The 19,449-nt window shown below is 37.5% G+C and overlaps 7 protein-coding genes, 1 long non-coding RNA gene and 1 other non-coding gene across 9 annotated transcripts; 5 read left to right on the top strand and 4 right to left on the bottom strand.

Annotated features, from left to right (window-relative positions):
- The first annotated feature begins 1,830 nt into the window (after window positions 1-1,830).
- Window positions 1,831-3,622, top strand: LOC103860804 (heat shock factor-binding protein). The gene is made up of 5 exons (XM_009138470.3): window positions 1,831-2,075; window positions 2,561-2,614; window positions 2,694-2,717; window positions 2,815-2,857; window positions 3,225-3,622. Exons 1-5 carry the CDS (start codon window positions 2,073-2,075, stop codon window positions 3,353-3,355), a joined length of 255 nt encoding a protein of 84 aa, XP_009136718.1. The 5' UTR covers window positions 1,831-2,072; the 3' UTR covers window positions 3,356-3,622.
- LOC117133031 lies at window positions 2,870-3,344 on the bottom strand. Its single transcript, XR_004456865.1, has 2 exons — window positions 3,116-3,344; window positions 2,870-3,071 (listed from the first exon to the last, which is right to left on the bottom strand). It is a non-coding gene; the product is annotated as an uncharacterized LOC117133031 (long non-coding RNA).
- Window positions 3,623-4,831: 1,209 nt separating the features above from the next.
- LOC103860800 (protein RALF-like 33) lies at window positions 4,832-5,403 on the bottom strand. The gene has a single exon (XM_009138466.3). The coding sequence runs from the start codon at window positions 5,329-5,331 to the stop codon at window positions 4,996-4,998; it is 336 nt and encodes a 111-aa protein (XP_009136714.1). The 5' UTR covers window positions 5,332-5,403; the 3' UTR covers window positions 4,832-4,995.
- A 2,154-nt stretch (window positions 5,404-7,557) lies between these two features.
- On the bottom strand, window positions 7,558-7,630 carry TRNAK-CUU. The gene has a single exon. It is a non-coding gene; the product is annotated as a tRNA-Lys (tRNA).
- A 321-nt stretch (window positions 7,631-7,951) lies between these two features.
- On the bottom strand, window positions 7,952-9,299 carry LOC103860799 (60S ribosome subunit biogenesis protein NIP7 homolog). The gene has a single exon (XM_009138465.3). It carries the CDS (start codon window positions 8,713-8,715, stop codon window positions 8,152-8,154), a length of 564 nt encoding a protein of 187 aa, XP_009136713.1. The 5' UTR covers window positions 8,716-9,299; the 3' UTR covers window positions 7,952-8,151.
- A 786-nt stretch (window positions 9,300-10,085) lies between these two features.
- Window positions 10,086-10,728, top strand: LOC103861145 (UPF0725 protein At4g11700). Its single transcript, XM_033287388.1, has 2 exons — window positions 10,086-10,133; window positions 10,387-10,728. Exons 1-2 carry the CDS (start codon window positions 10,086-10,088, stop codon window positions 10,726-10,728), a joined length of 390 nt encoding a protein of 129 aa, XP_033143279.1.
- LOC103860798 (monooxygenase 1) lies at window positions 10,328-13,119 on the top strand. The gene is made up of 5 exons (XM_009138464.3): window positions 10,328-11,249; window positions 11,329-11,475; window positions 11,589-11,648; window positions 11,747-11,912; window positions 12,151-13,119. Exons 1-5 carry the CDS (start codon window positions 11,179-11,181, stop codon window positions 12,901-12,903), a joined length of 1,197 nt encoding a protein of 398 aa, XP_009136712.1. The 5' UTR covers window positions 10,328-11,178; the 3' UTR covers window positions 12,904-13,119.
- A 764-nt stretch (window positions 13,120-13,883) lies between these two features.
- LOC103860797 (protein SRC2) lies at window positions 13,884-14,513 on the top strand. Its single transcript, XM_033287387.1, has one exon. It carries the CDS (start codon window positions 13,884-13,886, stop codon window positions 14,511-14,513), a length of 630 nt encoding a protein of 209 aa, XP_033143278.1.
- A 391-nt stretch (window positions 14,514-14,904) lies between these two features.
- Window positions 14,905-19,188, top strand: LOC117133022 (protein SRC2). Its single transcript, XM_033288884.1, has one exon. It carries the CDS (start codon window positions 17,710-17,712, stop codon window positions 19,021-19,023), a length of 1,314 nt encoding a protein of 437 aa, XP_033144775.1. The 5' UTR covers window positions 14,905-17,709; the 3' UTR covers window positions 19,024-19,188.
- Window positions 19,189-19,449: the final 261 nt, after the last annotated feature.

Raw genomic sequence — 19,449 nt, 5'->3', positions numbered from 1 at the left:
AGGTCAATGGAGAAACTTGGGTTCATGTTTTTGTAACTTTGATGAATTGATGAAGTCGATGCAAATGTGGACCATAACTGATACTGCAGCTTCACCGATAGAGCATGCGTCAATTGCAAACTCGAATGTTGTTCCAATGGAGATGGAAAATGACGGGGATAAGGAATATTGGGAATACAAAATCGAGAAAAGCCAAAAAATTCCAACCAAAAAGACAAAGAAAATGGGATTGAGAAAATTGGTTATGGTAAAGAAGAAAAAGAGCTTGAGGATCAGTATGAGTTTGAAATTGAGCATTTGGTGGCTGATTTTGTGGATGAAGAGTTCATTGGAATGGATATGATTTCCAAAAGCTCTAGTGAAGAGGAAGACAATTTTTATGCTAAAGACAGACGACGCAAAAAGGCTGATAAATTGGAAGTGTGAGTATGCTTTTCATCTGGTTTTGAGTTCAAAGAAGTTGTCTTATTATATGCCCTAAAAAAGTAGAAATATAGAATAAATTAGGTGGGATAAGACAAAAATGAGCTTTAAGTGTGGGATGGGAGGTAAATACAAATGTAGGGTTTATTGTTTGGGGGTATTTGGGATTTTGATGTTTGCAGGTTCGAATCAAGTTAGGTATAATCAGATATACAATTGGGCAACCATTTTTCATTTAACGCGATTTGAGGTATTAATCGTGATTTGTTTAATTTTTTAAAAATTTGGGAAAATTGATGGAAAATAGTTTAAAGCATTTCCAATCCCATTCTAAAATATAACTTAAAAATATTTAATTGTACCATATTTTTATTTTATTATAGAGTAAAAAATATAATACTAATAGAGTATTTTAATTTCAAATTCTATTTAGAATGATGAGTCTAAAAGTTTGGGCGTAAAAGTTAGAATGATCAACTGCAGTCAATCCAAATTTGAAATGTTTAAATAAACCCAAAAGCTCATCCAAGTTGTTCCTATTAAAAGCTTGATTGGTTTTCCCGCTACCACCCGCAAACGCAGCTTTTACGGTTGGTAGCGGTTGACAGCGTTTCGAAACAATCATACAAACCACTACAAATCGCTTCAAACCGCTCCGAACCTCTTAAAATCAAAAGCTGGTTCCAGCTAGCGTTTGCGGTTGCGGGCAGTTGCGGGAGGATAATTTTTTTTTCTTTTTTTTTTAAAACCATATAAATACAAAAATAAAAATATTCAATAAATTTTTTAAAATGGAATTATTAAAATACTAAAATATATCTATTATGTTTTAATTAATATTATAAAATTTTAAAAATAAAAATATTTTCTATAATTTTAAAAATTTTAAACTATAACTTTCTAAATATAATTTTCATATTTATTATAATATTATGATTTTTGATATTTTTATAAATATATAAAATGTAAATATTGTTAATTTATTATTTAACCGCTATTGTATTTGGTAGTTAACCAGTCATAAGTATCCCGCAAACGCACCAATTTCTAACCGCAGAACCAGTCGTACAAATCTCTTAAAACCGCTAGAAACCGCAACCACACGCATCCGCAAACGCCCGTAGCCGCAACCGCTGCGTTTGAACCAGCCAGGCCCTAAACTGAGTCTATATGCTCCTGTGTCTCTTGGAGAATTTAGAATTTTCCAAGAGACACAGGGGCATATCGAGTTAAAGTCCCTAAAGTTTTACCACACTATATAAAGCTTAACTGATTCAATATACTTGTCTCCTGGTTCCATCCTGTGGAGTATACAACATCAATCATTCGGTACAGATTTGATTTGAATCGGTTGTGTGTTAAACCGAATTGCGAATTTTAAGATGTTGGGTATAGATTCGAAATGTTGACAAAAAAAAAATCTTCAACTCAGAAAACTTTGGCTTTTTATCTCAATACCAAAACGTTGGGTATAGATTCGAAATTTAAATATTCAGTAACACACCACTGAAGTAGAGGGGTAGTTTGGACATTTAAGATATACAGCAGGTTTTGGTTAATAAAAAGGAAAAAATTGTCCCATTTCCGTCGCTCATCTCCGTCGTCTCATCGCTTCGCCATAGTTCTCCGTCATCCGAGCAACCCTAAAAATGGTACACACGATGCGTTCATTTGCTTGATTTCGATCGAGTTTATGTGTTTTCATTCACGAAACCTTAGGCTTAGGCTCGGGCTCGTCAGATCTATCGATTGAGATTTCGTGATGATAGATTGAGGGGTTGTAGGTAGAGAGTTTCCTGCGTGACAGTTTAGCATGATTCTCGAATCGATTTCCTGTTTCTGTCATCGAAACTTTTGTTCTTAGCTTAAACGTAGCGTTGAAATCTTCGATTTGTGTAATTGAGAATGAAAGTTGGAGATCTGATGGATGATCCAACCAGTATAAGCTTTCCTTTGTTGAGTAGTCTTGCTTAGGAATCTCCATGTATCGAGTTTGTTTCGTGAAATGTTGGTTCGTCGATGGTTTGTTCATTATCATTAAGCTTCATCCTTCTCCTTACCTGATGCATGTAATACACTAATGTGGAGTTTTATATATATATATATTTACACTTGATTCTTTGTTTGATGCTTACAGGATGGGCATGATTCTGAGGATACTAAGCAGAGCACTGCTGATATGACTGCTTTTGTGAGTAGATTTTGTTCCCATTCTCTCTCTGTTTACCACTTGTTTTTGTTACTGATTCCTTTAATTTATTCATATGCAGGTCCAAAATCTCCTGCAGCAGATGGTAGGCTTTTTTAATCCTCACTTCTTTAGGTCTTGTAATCACAGCTTCAATAGGTAGATTCTGATTTCAAGTTTGGTTTCATTGTTGTGTGTTTCAGCAAAGCAGGTTTCAGACAATGTCCGACTCCATCATCACAAAGAATATCCTTTTTCTATCATTCATATATTTAATGTTTCTTCCTTTGGAATAATTTGAAAATGTTTCCCTCCCTCCTAGAGGGTGGAGGAAATCTTGATCACTAGTATTAGTTTATTTCTGCCATTAACGGATACTAATACAATTATCTACTGCCAGATTAGATTAAAGTATTTATTGAGATTCTAGATGTCCACATGGCTCTATGTTAAGCTCTCTCTTGTTAAGTTGGTGTGAGTCCTACACCGAATCACCTTTACTACCATGATCACTGATATAAGTTCGGAATCTGTAGGAACTCGAATCACTGAATCTTTTATCAGCAATTTGTGTTGGTTTAAACCGTAATTTCCTTGACTTTGATGATTTCACTCGATGACATGGGAGGCAGAATCAATGAGCTGGAGCAAAGCATCAATGATCTAAGAGCCGAGATGGGAGTTGAAGGCACTCCAACTCCTGCCTCCAAATCAGGCGATGAACCCAAAACACCGGCTAGTTAGTTCCACTTGAAAAAAAAACTAAGGTCCATGATCTTTCTGCTTGTGTCTGCAACTCCGTGAAATTTATTAAGTGCAGGACTACTACTTTTTAAAATTTTCTGTTTCAAAAGACATGAATAGCTTGTTGAGTTCATTAAATAGATCGATGATGTGGTGGTACATTGCATTATGTTGCACTTATGATTTGCCTTCGATGTTGCTTTTGAGATAACTGGAAAGTCTAATGCATGATGGCTAAACCAAGGGGTATACTTGGTTAGGTTCCAATTTTAGTTTTCTTCGTTTTGAATCTCTCTTAGGAACACACACAATATCGGTGCCATGATTAGACCGAATGTAACCATATTACGACTTGTACAATTATATAAAAACAAGTTGTTGCCTTCGAGTGGACGGACGAGACTGAGAGAATAAATACAGAAGTGAATCATATTTAAAAACAAAAACTTATATTAAAATTGGAAATTTCATTTGAGAAAATATACAAATGCAAATGTCATTTTGATTACGCTATCAATCTATCATTATCGATTTATCAATAGCATCTGGTGATGAGCTGGTGTATGCCTGTCATGAGGTAATAAGAGTATGCGGTCCAAACTCCAAACCCATTTTTTTCAAAATATTTCGTCATAATATTAATACCCCTCTTCAATGTCTATGTAAACGGGGCAAAACGATTGAGGGCCCGAGGAACATCAAATAATTAATCATGCATTTAATTAAAAGTGTCTTTAATTTGTTGTGTTTTTTTTTTTTAAATCTTTGCTGTACTGTATTCATATTTGAATGCTGCTTTTTCTTCTTCTAAATCAGTCTTCCTCTAATTATGGGAGTAAATGAGTATTATATCTTATACTATTTTTCTTTTCAAACCCTTGAAAATTAACGAATTCTTCTTATCTTTGAACAAAATTACATTCGAAAAAGAGCTATAATAATAGTAGTTTTTTAAACATAGAAGTAATTTAAATAATGTTAAGTTCTAAAAGATGATGAATTCACATTATAAATGAAAGAAGAATACAGGAGGCAAAAACGCGTAATAAATACGCCAACGTGTGGGGTTCTGCCGAAAGTGTGTTGCATGTGAAGCTGCCCCTTTTGTTTAGTTGGCTCCCAACCAATCCTAATTATTGCCCCTCTCTCTCTTCTACACAATTATTCTTTTTTTTTTTTTGAGAAAAACAATTATTCATTTTCACATAAAATTATAAGAAAATATTCCTGTAAATCAAATTTGATTTCACCCCGTCATAGCTTTTCTCCATATGAACAACTATAATTTTAATAGTACATATATTCCCCATATGATGAACATCTGTTATTTCTTCAGCACATGCAGTAAAACATACATGCACATTATTAAACTACCTATTTAATTATTATAATTTTGATAAACTACTCAGAAATGTTCTGCACAGATAGTTCATAGTTCCATATTCTCTATCTGGTCATAAATCAAACTCACACATGTAATCATCATCGACAACTGATAAATTGACTTTACGAAATTGTATTGCAATGGAATTATAAACATAAGTAACCACCAGGAAACAACAAAAAAGAGAGATCTGAAAATTGTATATAATTAAAAACAAAAGAATTTGAGATACAGAGAAAGGAGAGAGAGAGAGAGATCATCGCCTGCAACGAGTGATGGCGCTACAGCCACGAGAGTAAGGGTTGGCCTGAGCTCCACGTCGGCAATTGTAGTAAGATGCGCCGCGGCGTGAGCATGGAACTGTGTTTCTCCTCAGCGCACCGTAGCTAATGTACCTCGTCGTAGCTAAGATGCGCCTGTTTATCTCAGAGTCCATCTCGAACTCCGCCGTCGCCGTCGAGCACTCGGCGATGGAACCAGTGCATTCTGTCTCGAACGGCATGAAATCGGCGGCGAAATCGACGGACTGGGAGTGTGCGGCGGAGAATAGGCAGAGGACGGTGAGAATCGCGATGATCGAGAGTCCTCTCATTCTTTTCTCTCTGTGTCTCTCTTTAAGCTTCTTTTCTTTGTCTGGTTCAAAAGTTTTATGTAATAAGAAAGAGAGAAAGAAATGGTTTTAAAGAGAAAAGACAGTGGAAAATGCCACTAGGATTTGAGAGTATTTACGGTTTATGCCACTTGACTGTTAGCACAAATACAAGCAAGTTTTATTTTAAAAAAGTTTGATTAATGATGTTTTAACGCGTTCTAATACCTTATGTCAAACACTATGGATTTCTTCTTCTTCTTTTTTTGACTTTTCAATTTTTGATTTTAATAATCTTGGAGGATAAGAGATGACCATCGGTTATGCCACCAGCTGATAAATAAAAAATAAAACGTATATTTAAAGCTGTAAATGGTTAACACTTAACTATCAAAACCTGGAGAAATATTTGAAAATAATGAAATAAAATCAAATGATAAGAAAATAAGAAGGAATAATCAACTTTACCTTATGTCAAACAGTATAGATTTCTTTTCTTAGACTTTTCAAATTTTGATTTTATTAAAACCTGACACACAATACATGACGCATTTATAGATTTACTTGCTTGAATATGCTACCAACCCAATAATGTAAATGTATACTCCCCGTTTTTTTATATATGACGTTTTAGAGGAATTTTTTTGTTTCAAATTATTTGACGTTTTCAATTTTCTATGTAAAATGTATTACTAATTAATGATAGATGACCAATAATATTATAGTTTTTATTTTATTATTGGTTAAATTATGGTTAGATAAACAATTAATGATGTTTTTGTTTAGAAATTAAATATTTCTTAATCTATGTGCACAATCCTAAAACGTCATATATATAAAAAAAAAAAGAGTATTTAAAGCTGAAATTGGCTTAACACTCAACTATTAAAACCTAAATATATATTTTAAACCAATCTAATAAAATAAAATGACAAGAATATAAAAAAGGAATAATCAACTTTATCGGTTGACAAAATAATTCGTCTCTGTCTTACACTTTTTGGATAGAACAAATCATTGTAGTTTGTAAACGAAGAGTTTGCAAATTAAGTTTGACCTAAGTATTGTTAATTAGATCCGTTGTAGTCACGGTTAGCTTTGATCATTGTTAAAAGCTTATGATTTCGAAGTGGAGGGACATATCGATCTGCTACAGACCGTTGTATCATTAGAGTTAAACTAAAACGCAGTAACTGCATGTCAAGAGTAGCAGTACAACATAAAGTGGGACTTTCTTTAACTCTGAGAGGAAGTAAGAACAAGAAGAACCAGTTTAGGTGAATCGATAACCAAAGATAACAAAAAGCAGTTAGGGATTTGTTTTAAAGATTCCGTAATATCTCCTAAACACTCAACACTTAAAGATCACAAAGACTCGTCACCTATTTATACTATTATTTACATATGTATCAAGCATCTCACAGTATAGTGCCTATCACTCAGTTTACGTGTCAAATCTAGTGAGCATGCCGATCATTGCGCCTGTTAACCGGACGAAACCAAAATTGGTACAGCCAGGCTGATAACTAGAGTTTCAAGTTTGTGGGGCCATACCAGAGCAAGGTAAGTTGATCCAAGTTTATAATATAATACGTTCCCAAGGCCAGAAGAACAAAACCACTGTATAAAACAAGCTTTTAACAGCCATCTTTCAGGCTCCAGCTTAGCCAAATTATCTCCTAGTCTTGGTGAGAGTTACATTTCGTTGGAACTTTGGGTTGCTGGTTTAAATAAAAGGGCCAAGATACTGACCACTTATATGCCCCCAAAATTGCAGGTGACACAAACAATCCAATTGCCATCCATGGATACGGCACAGGTGATGAAAAAATCCAGGGCCGTGTGAAGGCAAGAGCTACCAAGAAGGCTACTGAAAATATCCATGCAAGGATGATAACCATCCATGATTAAAGACACAACAATTAACATATAAGGATCATCGACTGCATGATCACTTGAACACACAGCCTTGTCGCAAAACTTTTCCGGTATACAACTATATACTTCCGGTAAAAATTGTCTTAGGAGTAAACTGTAAAAGGAAACATATCAGGGCATGGTAAGTAGAAACTATGTAAGCACATATTTTAATAGATATTATGAAAACATAATAGTTCTGAATAGACAGCCGAGTCTCCCTGTGATGTGTTAAGAAGATGAAGCAACCCGAAGGAGGAAAGAAAGCAAGAATGAAACATAAGTTGAAAGAAAAGAAACAAAAAAAGATGACGCCCACCGTGGGGCTCGAACCCACGACCACAAGGTTAAGAGCCTTGCGCTCTACCAACTGAGCTAGACGGGCTTGGTGATAACTAATATCAAATTATGTATTGAACCATACAAAGTTCAGTGCAAGTCAAAACATTGACGAGTCTAATATTTTCTGAAGCTATCTTTTAAGTTTTGAACAAATCCCCATTGCTACAACTTTCTTTGTGCTGTATAATTTAGCAGATGAAAGCTCGAAATTTTTTCAGCGTCTACAATTCTTTTAATCGAAAGTCAAAAGACACGCTACAATTCTCCATGGACAAGTTTATGCAATCTGTCTCAATAAGATTTCAGGATAAATTTGGCTAATACAAAACATCTGTGACTAGTTAATTCATAAAGTTTCAAAATCTAAAGCAAGTCAAGCTGTTTCCACCTTACAGATCCACAAAACACCCACAAACAGATTCATAAAAAACGAGACTTTCATAAATCCACCACAACTTTTGCAACAGTTACATATCTCAAAACCTCCAAAAAAGAAAATTAAAACAACAAAGCAGAACCAAAGCTAAGATCCTCCTCGAAAAGACAAAAACCTTTCAACCATTTTCAAAGCTCGTCTTCATCCCTCAAATACTCTCCAATATCAGCCTGATGAAGCACAACGATACCATTCGGATCCAACTTCCGACAATCCTGCGTACTCTTCGCCGCAATCCCAAATCCCAACGGAACATCAGACATGGAGAACACGACAACCCCATCTCCGGGGACAATGCTATCAGTAATCCTCCCTAGCCCTCCTTTCAACACGTGGTTCCCGTAGAGAAACGACATCTCCGAGGTGGGTTTCAGCCACACCTTGTGCTTCGCGTTCGCCGCCAAGAGGTTGAGCGACATGATCGTCAGGTGGAAGCTCCCCGCGTGGGTGTACTTCCCGATGCAGGTCCCGAGGGAGACCAGGTTTTTGCGGGAGATGTTCGTGGCTCGCTTCACGAGGGACTCGCTCGCGTAGTAGACTCTGTTCTTCTGGAGGCGGAAGCAGTAGCGGCCGGGCTCTGATTCGGGTCCTTCGTGGGAGGGGTTCTCGACGATGTTCTTGAGGTTGTTGCCCACGAATTTGAAGATCTTCTCGAAGACGACGGTCGTCTCGTTCTCGTCTAAAGGCCTCATTTTTTTTTGGAGAGAAAGGTGGTTTAGGACAAGGAAGCAGCGCTCTGTTTTGTCTGAGATTTGAGTTCCTCTTTGTAGGGTTTTAGGGCCGATGAGTTTTTATAATTTCGAATTTGGTCCTTTTGAAACAGGTATTACTAATTTAACCCCTGAATTATAAAAGAAATTCACCGTTCACCCGAATAAAGTTTTTTGGAAACCTTAAGATAATCTATTCAAACCACGTTCACTCCAAAGCAGATTCACAAGACCGTAAACTTCGACCGATTTTTTCATTCTGTAGACCAATTTTTACAAATTCACTGGAATCGACTGCGTCACTCACAAGTGAACTGAAAAAAATTTGTTGTAGGAGATAAATTACATCAATCCAATGTAATATGGCTCGCTAGATCGGCTCAACAACTTGTTACTATGATTCAAATGCCACAAGCTTCGCACACCAGTTCGGCTTCATAGATCACCCGATGACTCGACCCACTAAGCTTGACTGACATAGGGCAAGAAGAAGACGAGGCTCATGTATAAAAGGAAGACAAAGGTAACAAGGAAAGAGAGACTTAAACACACACACAAAGACACAATTAGAAATTAGGATTTTACTTATGACTTACCTTTCTCGCCAACTTGTATTTTTTTGGCAAACTTCGACGAATGCCGACTTATTTTTCTCTTTGTTCACACTTTGTGATCTCATTCTTTACTGATCAATAAACAACGATTTTTAAATAATCCACAATTAGGGCTGGACAAAAAAACATGATCCCAAAGAATATAATTGAATCTGATTCAAAAAATGTACCAAACCCAAACCTAAACTGGTTCAAAATTTTAGTATATAGAAAACTAGAGTCGAATCCGAAGCGAACCGAAATATTCAGGTTTCAAAATAGATCTGAATCATATATATATATATATATATAATATATATATATATATATATTAGTTATTTTAGATTAAATATCTAAAAAATAACCAGAATATATAAGATATTATGAAGTTATCCAAAATACTTGAAAATATATACAAATAATCAAAATTAAATATCTAAATAGCTAAACAATCAAAACACCAAGTCTTGGTTTGGTCAGTGGAAACTATCATATCTTATCACCAAAACAAGGTGATATTTGCCTTAGACGATGGCGACATAACTCAAATGGTTCTTAGACCTGAAGCCTGGCCTAACTTCAAAGGAGAGATAGGGCTTATTTTGGGTAAATTGTGTGGTCTTGAATAGTGGAGATTGGTGAAGGAAGATAGAGTAAACAACAGAGGAGCTCTCCTCATTTCTAAAGGGGTAACCAAAGGAGGACAGACACAGTCATATGTGGCAGCAGGACCTCCGGCGTGGCTTCTAGGTTTTGAAAATGAGGAAGTGTCATCCTCTGCTTAGGTGCTTGGGTAGGTTTTTGGAGGTATTTTTTGGATGGGGTATAGTAAATGTCTTGTGGAGCGTTTCTTGTAGGGGAGATTGTTGTATTCCCATAGGTAGTTTATGCCTTTGTTAGCATTACGTAACTTTTATGTAAAGAGAAACCTTGAAGTAACATCCAATATATTCTAACAGATGACAAAAAAAAAAAAAAATCAAAACACCAAAAGTACTTCAAATACTATGATAGGAGCAACTATTAATTAGTGATATTCTATCTTCTTTTTAATTTTCAGCTCAAGGATTCAGAGCTTGAAGACAATGACTGGAGTTTGTACTTGAAACTTGCAGTTGCTACAACCAATAAGAGCTTTGACGTTTCCAGACTCAGTCTGGCCAATTTGAAGATTCTGAAAGTGGCTACTGAAAGTAACCAGGGACTTGGAGACTACAATGCAGTTTTCTACATAGAGTACGAGGACTCTTGTGAGGCTCGAGTTGGTAAGGATGTCCATCGCGCTGCTATTGTCAGAAGAATCTTGGATAAGCAGTCGGAAGTCGTGCGTCTCCTTGGTCATAATCAGAGCATAAACAAAAGTGCTGCCATGGAAGCTGGCTCGTCCTCTGCACAAGACTAGATCCGTTTGAGTATATGTGGATCAAGAATAATAAACTCCATCGGTGGAATGCTTTTTATGCAATTTGTGTGTTGTTCTACATTTATTTATTTATTTTATGCAGAAGTAGAGCTATTGAATCACATTCACTAAACAACAAGTAGACCAATATATATTTATGCACAAGTAGTCTACTTTGTAAATATCAAAGAGATGATTTAATGTAGGTGGCGTCATCGCTTGCGTCAACGTCAACTAACTTGCATAAAAGTAGCACATGTTTGACTTGCCAAAGACAATCGAGCGTGACTTGATTGTCTCCCAAGTAATTAATTGTTTTAACGAAAAGTCTTCGCTGCTTCTCTCTCATTTAGTAGTACTATATAAACAACTCACTATAGATACACATTAATTCAGACAAGTTATAATAAGTACTCAAAGTAAACTCCAGATCTAAAAACTGAAACAAAAATGGAAGAAATCGGAATAGTTATTGTCGGCGGCGGAATCGCTGGTCTCGCCACTTCGCTTGCTCTTCATAGGTTTGTTGTTCTGAAAATTAACTGTCCCATATGTACTTTTATTTGTTGTGTGTGTATATAATAAAGTTTGTAAATACAGGAAAGGAATAAAGAGTGTTGTGTTGGAGAGAGCCGAGAAAGTGAGGTCGGAAGGAGCTGGAATTGGAACTCTTACTAATGGTTGGAGAGCTCTTGATCAGCTTGGCGTCTCTGATCGTCTTCGACTCACGTCTAATCTTATTCACAAGTAAGATTTCTCTACTTTAATTCTTTTTTTTTCTTTTGCTTTGCTAATTAATTATTAGTGATCATAGCTTTGCTTTAGAACTTGTATAATAAATTCTTGGATGTGGTGAACAGAGCACGGACCATGTTGATTGAGGATGGGAAGAAAAAACGAGCATTCGTTTTAAACATCAAGTATGTTGTTAATTCAATTATATACATAGTAAAAGTAAATATAGAGTTGTTGAAAAATTGTTATTGATTTTAAACTTTTACTAATTGCAATCAAACAGAGACGAAGCTCGTTGTATTAGAAGGAACGATCTGGTTGAGGCCTTAGCGGATGCTCTCCCTGATGGAACCATCCGGTTCAATTCCCAAATTGTTTCGATTGAAGAGGACGAAACTACGTCGTTTCCGATCGTTTGCTTATCCAATGGAAATACGATCAAAGCCAAGGTAACGTATCATCTTTATTTTCGAAATATTACATTTTTGAACTATAAATTCCTTTATAGTACCTTTTATCATTAAAAACTTTTGAAAATGCGAATGCCAAACTGAACTAGAACCTTCCGTTTTGAATTTGAAGTTTAATTTTAAGTTTACAACAACAAAAAAGTTTGCTTCAGATAGTTAAGAACTTAAGATTGTGGGTTTAATGATAAACTTAGCGACATGTTTGCTTCTCTCATAGGTCTTGATTGGATGCGATGGTGCGAATTCTGTCGTCAGTGATTATCTGCGGTTAGGCCCGAAAAAGGCGTTTGCCTGTCGTGCGGTGAGAGGGTTCACTAATTACCCAAACGGCCACGGATTTCCACATGAGCTTCTAAGGATGAAGACAGGCAACGTCTTAGTCGGAAGACTTCCTTTGAACGCCAACCAAGTCTTTTGGTTTGTAGTGCATATGCAAGACAGTCAACACAACGGTAAGGATCAAAAATCGATCGCAAATGTGACTCTAAAATGGGTCGATGAGTTATCTGAAGACTGGAAAGAAATGGTGAAAATATGCGATGTGGAGTCATTAACGTTGACACACTTAAGGTACCGTTCCCCGTGGGAAATCATGTTCGGGAAATTTAGACGTGGGACCGTGACTGTTGCTGGCGATGCAATGCACGTGATGGGTCCATTCCTCGGACAAGGCGGCTCGGCTGCGCTAGAGGATGCGGTTGTTCTCGCTAGATGTCTAGCTAGGAAAATGGGTCCGGACCATGGAGACTTGTTAAAGGATTGTTCGGTGAAAAGCATTGAAGAAGCTATCGATGAGTATGTGAATGAACGTAGGATGAGACTAGTCGGGCTTTCGACGCAGACGTATTTGACGGGACGGTCGCTACAGACCCAGTCAATGGTCATCAGGCTCATGTTTATTGTGTTGTTGGTGCTGTTGTTTGGGCGTGATCAGATTCGTCATACTAAATACGATTGCGGCCGACTCTAGAAACTTGATGGACACTTTATAACTAGTTTTATAGTGTGAGGTTTTGTGCTTTAGTTATCGTTTTAAGTCATACGAATACGACTCGGCTGACTCTAGAAACTTTGTCATCTTACTTGGATTTCTCTTCTTTTTAAAAACTATAATTTCAAATTTTATGTAAATTTGGTGTTTTATGTTTATCTGTTAAATTCTATATAAGGCCGTACATCTAAATCATTAGTGATTCACAATTCACATCTTTGCTAAATATCAAACGAAAAAAAATTCTTGATGTATGTTAACACATCCTACCATTTAATTCAGCAAAAGAAGGAGCAATAGTACCCAACCAGAAAAAGAGCTAAATGAGATAGAGTTTGCAAATAAAGGTGAGCATGATTAATGCGGATATTTTAAGGTGAAATTCTTAGTGTAATATAAGAAATATTTCTTGTCTTTTAATTAAGAAAAACTAAGAAATATCTTTTATATTCTTTATTTAAAAAATATTTTTTAGTTTTTTTTGGTTAAAAGGTAAGAAACGTTTCTTATATTACACTAAGATCCGTATTAATCATATGCTCTTATATACATTTTTGGGTATGAATGCAAGTGCATAGGTATATGCATGATGCATCCAAATCTATTTTAATTTAATTTCATAAATGCTTTGGATTTTATACTTCAGCAATACAGAAACAAATTATTTTCCCGTTCCACTAATTATTCCTCTTCTTCCTTAAAAGTCTACGCGTTTCATTTATTTTAACGTCCGCTCAAACACGTTTCATATCACCTAACGAAAATCTCAGTACAAACGTTTCTATAAATTGAACTCTCATGAAAGCTTCGAAAGAACATCAAAGCTTTCCTCCACATCTATTTTTTGGGTAAAATTTCCTCTACACCTATGTTTATAATTTAGCATATTTTTATTTTCTCTTCTTTCTGATAACGTTTATAAACTTATCTTTACGTTACATTGCGTTCCCGTGGCAGCCATGACGGATCTAACCTTAGAGCTTAATATCAACTCAGCAAGTGACCTTGAGTATGTCAATCACATCACAAAGATGAACGTTTACGCGGTCGTAACCCTTTTGGGCGACAAAAAGATACAGAAAGTGAAAACCGCGGTAGATCGCCACGGTGGATCTAACCCTAACTGGAATCACGCCTTCAAGTTTTCCGTCAATGAGAGATTAGCCAGAGAAGGCCGTTTAACACTCGTCGTGGGATTGTTCTCCGGTCGAGTCCTAGGCGATAAAGATATTGGTAAGGTAGAGATCCCGTTGGTTTACCTCTTGCCGTCAACTAACGATAACAGTAATGGCCATGGAATGAAGTTTGTGACGTATCAGGTGAGAACTCCTTCTGAGAGAATGAAAGGTTCTTTGACTTTCTCGTACCGGTTCAATGGGACAGACGTTATTTACGGTCCGGTTCACCAACAGGGACCAACGTCGTGGGCTCCTCCACCGAGTCAGCATGGTTATGGGCCGTATCCTTACATGTCACAGCCGCCGCCACCGACTGGATATGGATACGAAGGGCCGCCGCAGTATAGGAAGAATGAAGAGAGGTTGGCGAAAGCTGATCTTCTTGTTTCAGCTGTGTCATTACTTCGTTAGTGACAAAAAAAAATTTATTAGCCAATAAATATACAATTTCCATTTTATATATTTGTTTGTTGAATGAGCAAACTAAACAACTAGGAAATAATAAAATTATTAGTCTAGATGGTTAAGCTGATTAATAAGCATATCAATCTGACTCAGATTGTAAATCTTGTTTAGTTGTTTTGTATCTGTTTCTTAACGTAATTAAGCTATTTAGTTCTGTAAAACTCATAACCAAGAGACCTATAAAATAATTTAACCTTGAAATTAAGTCTCTTCTGGCAGATCAAAAAGAGCAAAATATGAATAACAGAATGGTGTGTTGAAAGAATGAAAAGTACCATTGAATAACAAAAAGGAGGTTTCAGTCGACCTACCACATCATTAACCCCTGATTGCTCTTTTTTTTTTGCTAAATGGTAAATATCATTAAAAAGATAATGAAGATCCGGTTACAAGTTAATGAAACCAAGATATGCTTTTCAGCCAATCAGGTTTAAGGGGTTGCAAAAAGTTTAAAAAAACCCCAAAGAACCTACAGAATTAACATCATGCAACCCATACAATGGTTTACGCGAAGCTAATACAATATTATAGCACAAAAGACAACATTTTGGGTTCCCATACCAAAGCGCTTCTTGTTCATCTGTAACAAAACAGAGAACAAGAGAATAACCTGAAGGCGAGATTGATCGAGCCTCACCGAAGTGGCTCCTAGCAGGCATCGACGGAAGCGCCTGGCTCACGCCCCGGAGCTCCGCAGGAGGAGGACGCCAACAAATCAAGCCCAAGCTAACGCAGAAGTTCACTAGAATATAAACCTGCTTACTACACCGCTGAAGATGAAGAACGCGGTCAAGCGCAGTCGGTCGTTATGGCCTCATTCCGCTGCGCGACACAGAAGATGCAGCGAAGACAGCAAGGTTACAAAACAGCAATCGACCGGGAGCTTTGGAATGGGACATGAAGCACGGAAGGAGCACAAAACTCCTTGAAGCAGGTGACCTGAAGGCGAAGGAAAGCATCACCCTATCCGCAAGAGACGTCGACGTCGAGGGTAGTCCTCAAGACCCTTTTGAAGACGATGAGAGCGGGGAAGAGGAGACAACCCTTCGCTGAGGAACACCATGGAAGCCGCCTTTTGAGCTAAGGAACAGAGGTCCTCGGTGGTGCGCCTCACAACCACCTTTCACTCAGAGAGAGGAGGAGCTCTACGAAAACCCTAGAAACTAACCGCAAGAATAGATCGACTGGGGCGAGACGGCGGAGCAGAGGCGTGGACGGTCGCGACACGTCGAAGCTTCTGGCGGATCTCGGATCTCGGATCTGACCCAGATCCGAGCGCAATCGGCGACTAACAGTAGATCCAGGGCCCCCAAGGCCATCGCAGACCCTTCTCGCCTCGCTGATGGTCCAGAGAAAGCAAAGACCCTTTGATTTCAGTTAAATCCGGCGAAGAAGATTTCATCGGACCCAGACACATCAAGCAAGGAGGAGAGAAAAGGAGAAGATAGCAGAGGGTGAAGGCGATGAAAAGGAACCGGTAGACAGAGGAGGGAGACCGACGGCGAAAGGTGCCGTCGGCCACCTGAACGAGCAGTTAAAGCGGCGGTGACCTGAAGTTTACGATGGGAGAAGGGAGAGACTAAAGAGAGAGTTTCACTTCTCTCTCCTCTCTCTTGCGTTTTTGGTTTTCCCCTGATTGCTCTTTGTTCTATTAAGCGATAAACAACTCCTGATCAAAACATCACCACCACAAAAAAATCAATCATAATTAATAGAAATCTACTAATATATAGGACGGAAGAGAAAGAGTAGAGAAATGACTTATCCATGATCTTCAAGGTTATGCTATTATCTTTTGTGATATCGAATGGAGCTGATGAAGAAGAGTATATTTACACACAATGGCAGACCTTTGAACCAATCATCATGAATCATGATGTACTTTAGGCAGAGCGTAATAAAAGGCAGTGCTACTAACAAGTGGGACGTACACTGCACAATCAGTTATTTAGAACCGATCTTCCTCTTTTCGTCAAGACGACCCAAAGCTCGCAAGTACCCTCCGCCAAATGTGGTTTCTTACGCCACATCCCTTCTACTCAAGACCGTCACGCGACAACACACCATCAAATTTAATGGTTCAACTAATGTCTTTCAGCTTGATTTTTAAGTTACAATAATTATTTTCTAATTCAAGGTCCTTGTAACGTAAAACTTTTTCATTCTTCTGCATCATTCAATAACGAATATCCTGTCAAGAAAAATAAAGTAGTTCTCGTTTCTTATATAGAATATCCAAAGTACCAAGCCTTATGCATTGTGCTAGTGGGACACCACTAGTGTGACAAATAGAGAAGATTGTGCTAGTGGGACGCCACTCAACATATACATGTTTACTATATTTCTTTGAAATTGTTTAAATACCAGTACGATTTGACCATCACTTGATATATGATTGATAAAAAAGACCACCATTTATTAAATATAAAAAAATTTATCTTAAAATATATACATGTACTTTTCATGTTTGCCAAATACAGATATATAATACAAACTTTTAGTTTTATGTTGAACTATAGATTTCTTAAATACGAATTAATGGTTTAAGTGGTTAACAATCTGATTACCTATCATTTTACAAAACAAAGATATTGTATTGTATTGTTTTAATTTTAGTAATCTATAATCAGAGTCAAAACTTAAAACTCAAAACCAATTTATTTTAGTGTTCAATATCTTTTATCACTGTGATAAACTTCCATATAGTTTGTCCGTAGTAATTTTCTATCGGCTTCAATATGAACAAATTTGAGATATATATATTTTGGTAACACATCTATGTTTTTGACACCTTTGTTGAGCTCTGTTGCAAAAATAGCTTTATTATAACATTTTAGTAAGTGGTGGGAGTGAGTTGGTTTTTTTTACCTCTTACCCAAAACAAACTCTTGTTCGTACATGCGGCGAAATTTTCTGCGTGATAATACTGGTATGTACTACTACATGGACGGTTTGTTATTTTTCTATAATTTGAAGTATACATAACTACCGTTGACTCTAGTTATGGCACCCATGTTACATTACCCTTCTGTAACTTTTGTAACAATATAATTAGAAATGTCCTCACGCAAACTTGTGTATATATATATCTTTTTTCTTATTTTACATTTTCGAAGAGAGTACAAGACAAGACTTTCTAAATATGGCTTCCTTCCAGTTGCAAAGAGCCATAGAGAACCCAACACTTGAGCTTAAAATTGTATCAGCCAGTGAACTAAGCCATGTTGATGCCGAAGACAAGATGGACGTATACGCCGTAGTTTCAATTAACGGCGAAACTACTGAAAAGACACAAGCGGCCAAAACACCCATTGACTACGACGGTTGTTTCAATCCGACATGGAATCACACCATCAAGTTTTTGTTCAACGAAGAAGCAGCCCGTGAAGGCCTATTGACCCTCAAGGTCGAGCTGTTTAGCTACTGGCTCGAAGGGAGGGATGACCTATATCTAGGAGAAGTCAACGTCTCCGTTCAGGAGCTTTTCACCACAAACCCGCTTCCACCGTTTGCAAACGGTAACGTCAATAAAATGAAGTCGTTGACTTGCCCTATCAAACTCACAGATGGAGGATGTGCCAACGCAAGGTTGAGCCTCTTGTACCGGTTTAAACCAGCACCGGTTGAGGGTCCATACCATCCAGAGCCTCAAGATCATTCCCCATCGATTGGTCAACCCGTTTATCCAAACCCGGATCCGGGTCGTCAGCTGGTTGTATATTCGCCTCGAATTCAAACGGGCACAACAAAAATGGTTTTAGAGGTCGTGATCAAACACGCCAAGGACATCAGAGATGTCAACGCCTTTTCGGTGATGGATGTATACGCATCCGTTGCTATCCTCAAGGACAGGAAGGTGAAGGACAGGATCAACACCCCTGTCGACTTCGCGGCCGATACAAACCCAAAGTTGAACCATAGGGTTAAGTTTTCTCTCGACGAAAAGTTAGCTCAAGAAGGGCGTTTGATCCTCCTCGTGGAAATGATGAGCCACAGGCCTTTTCTTGGTGACAAGGAGATTGGATTCGTAAGACTTCCTATTCAACAGCTATTAGCTTCGAATCTACCCACTCCGTTAAAAAACGGTGAAGGTAACGGTATGAAGTTGGAGACACACGCTTTGACGGGTCCTTATGGGAAAAAGGGTGTCGTGAGCTTCACGTATAGGTTTCTTACGGAACAAGTCACATTTTCAACGGTTACACCACCATCAACCACAACGTCCCAACCATATATGTATCTACCGGTCTCGCCTCACTCATATGCGTCGTCGGATCCGGTTCAGGTGACCCCGAGTTACGTGCCTGTTCAACAAGGTGGAAATGCTGGGCCAAGCAACGGTCTAGTACCAATTTATATGCCAACGCCATATCAACCACATGGATACCAACAATATCCAACACTGCCGGCGGCCCAACCGTATCCGCATCCGCAGCCACCACCACCACAACTATAGCAGCTTTCCTCGGCACCACCGGATACACACGAATATACTCTGTCGTACCCGTGCTTTATTTTTATTTTTGTTTTATTAATTCACCAGTCATTTTATTCTAGTGAGTGCAATATAAAAAGTTCTCAATTTGTTATTTATAATTAAATGGATTTGATATTTTTCCTGCTTATAATTTGTAAGAAAGTTTTGCTTATTCAGTTCATATTTTATTCATCTTTTTTGTTAGCTTAAATTGGAAAACCCAACCCGAGGCCGCATGCATCACACACTTATATATTACTCTTATTCACACTCAACACTCAATTCTCAATGTGAGATATTTAAATACCACATGAACAAAGTAAACCAAACAACAAAAAGAAATGAAGTTAGTACTTGCCAAAAAGCCAAAGTTTTAGAGAAGTTATGTCTCCTGCTACAACTTTT

The sequence above is a fragment of the Brassica rapa genome, chromosome A03 (assembly GCF_000309985.2).
Source record: "Brassica rapa cultivar Chiifu-401-42 chromosome A03, CAAS_Brap_v3.01, whole genome shotgun sequence".
NCBI lineage: Eukaryota > Viridiplantae > Streptophyta > Magnoliopsida > Brassicales > Brassicaceae > Brassica > Brassica rapa.
The sequence above is the reverse complement of the archived record's forward strand: the minus strand, read 5'-3'. Positions and strand labels throughout refer to the sequence as shown.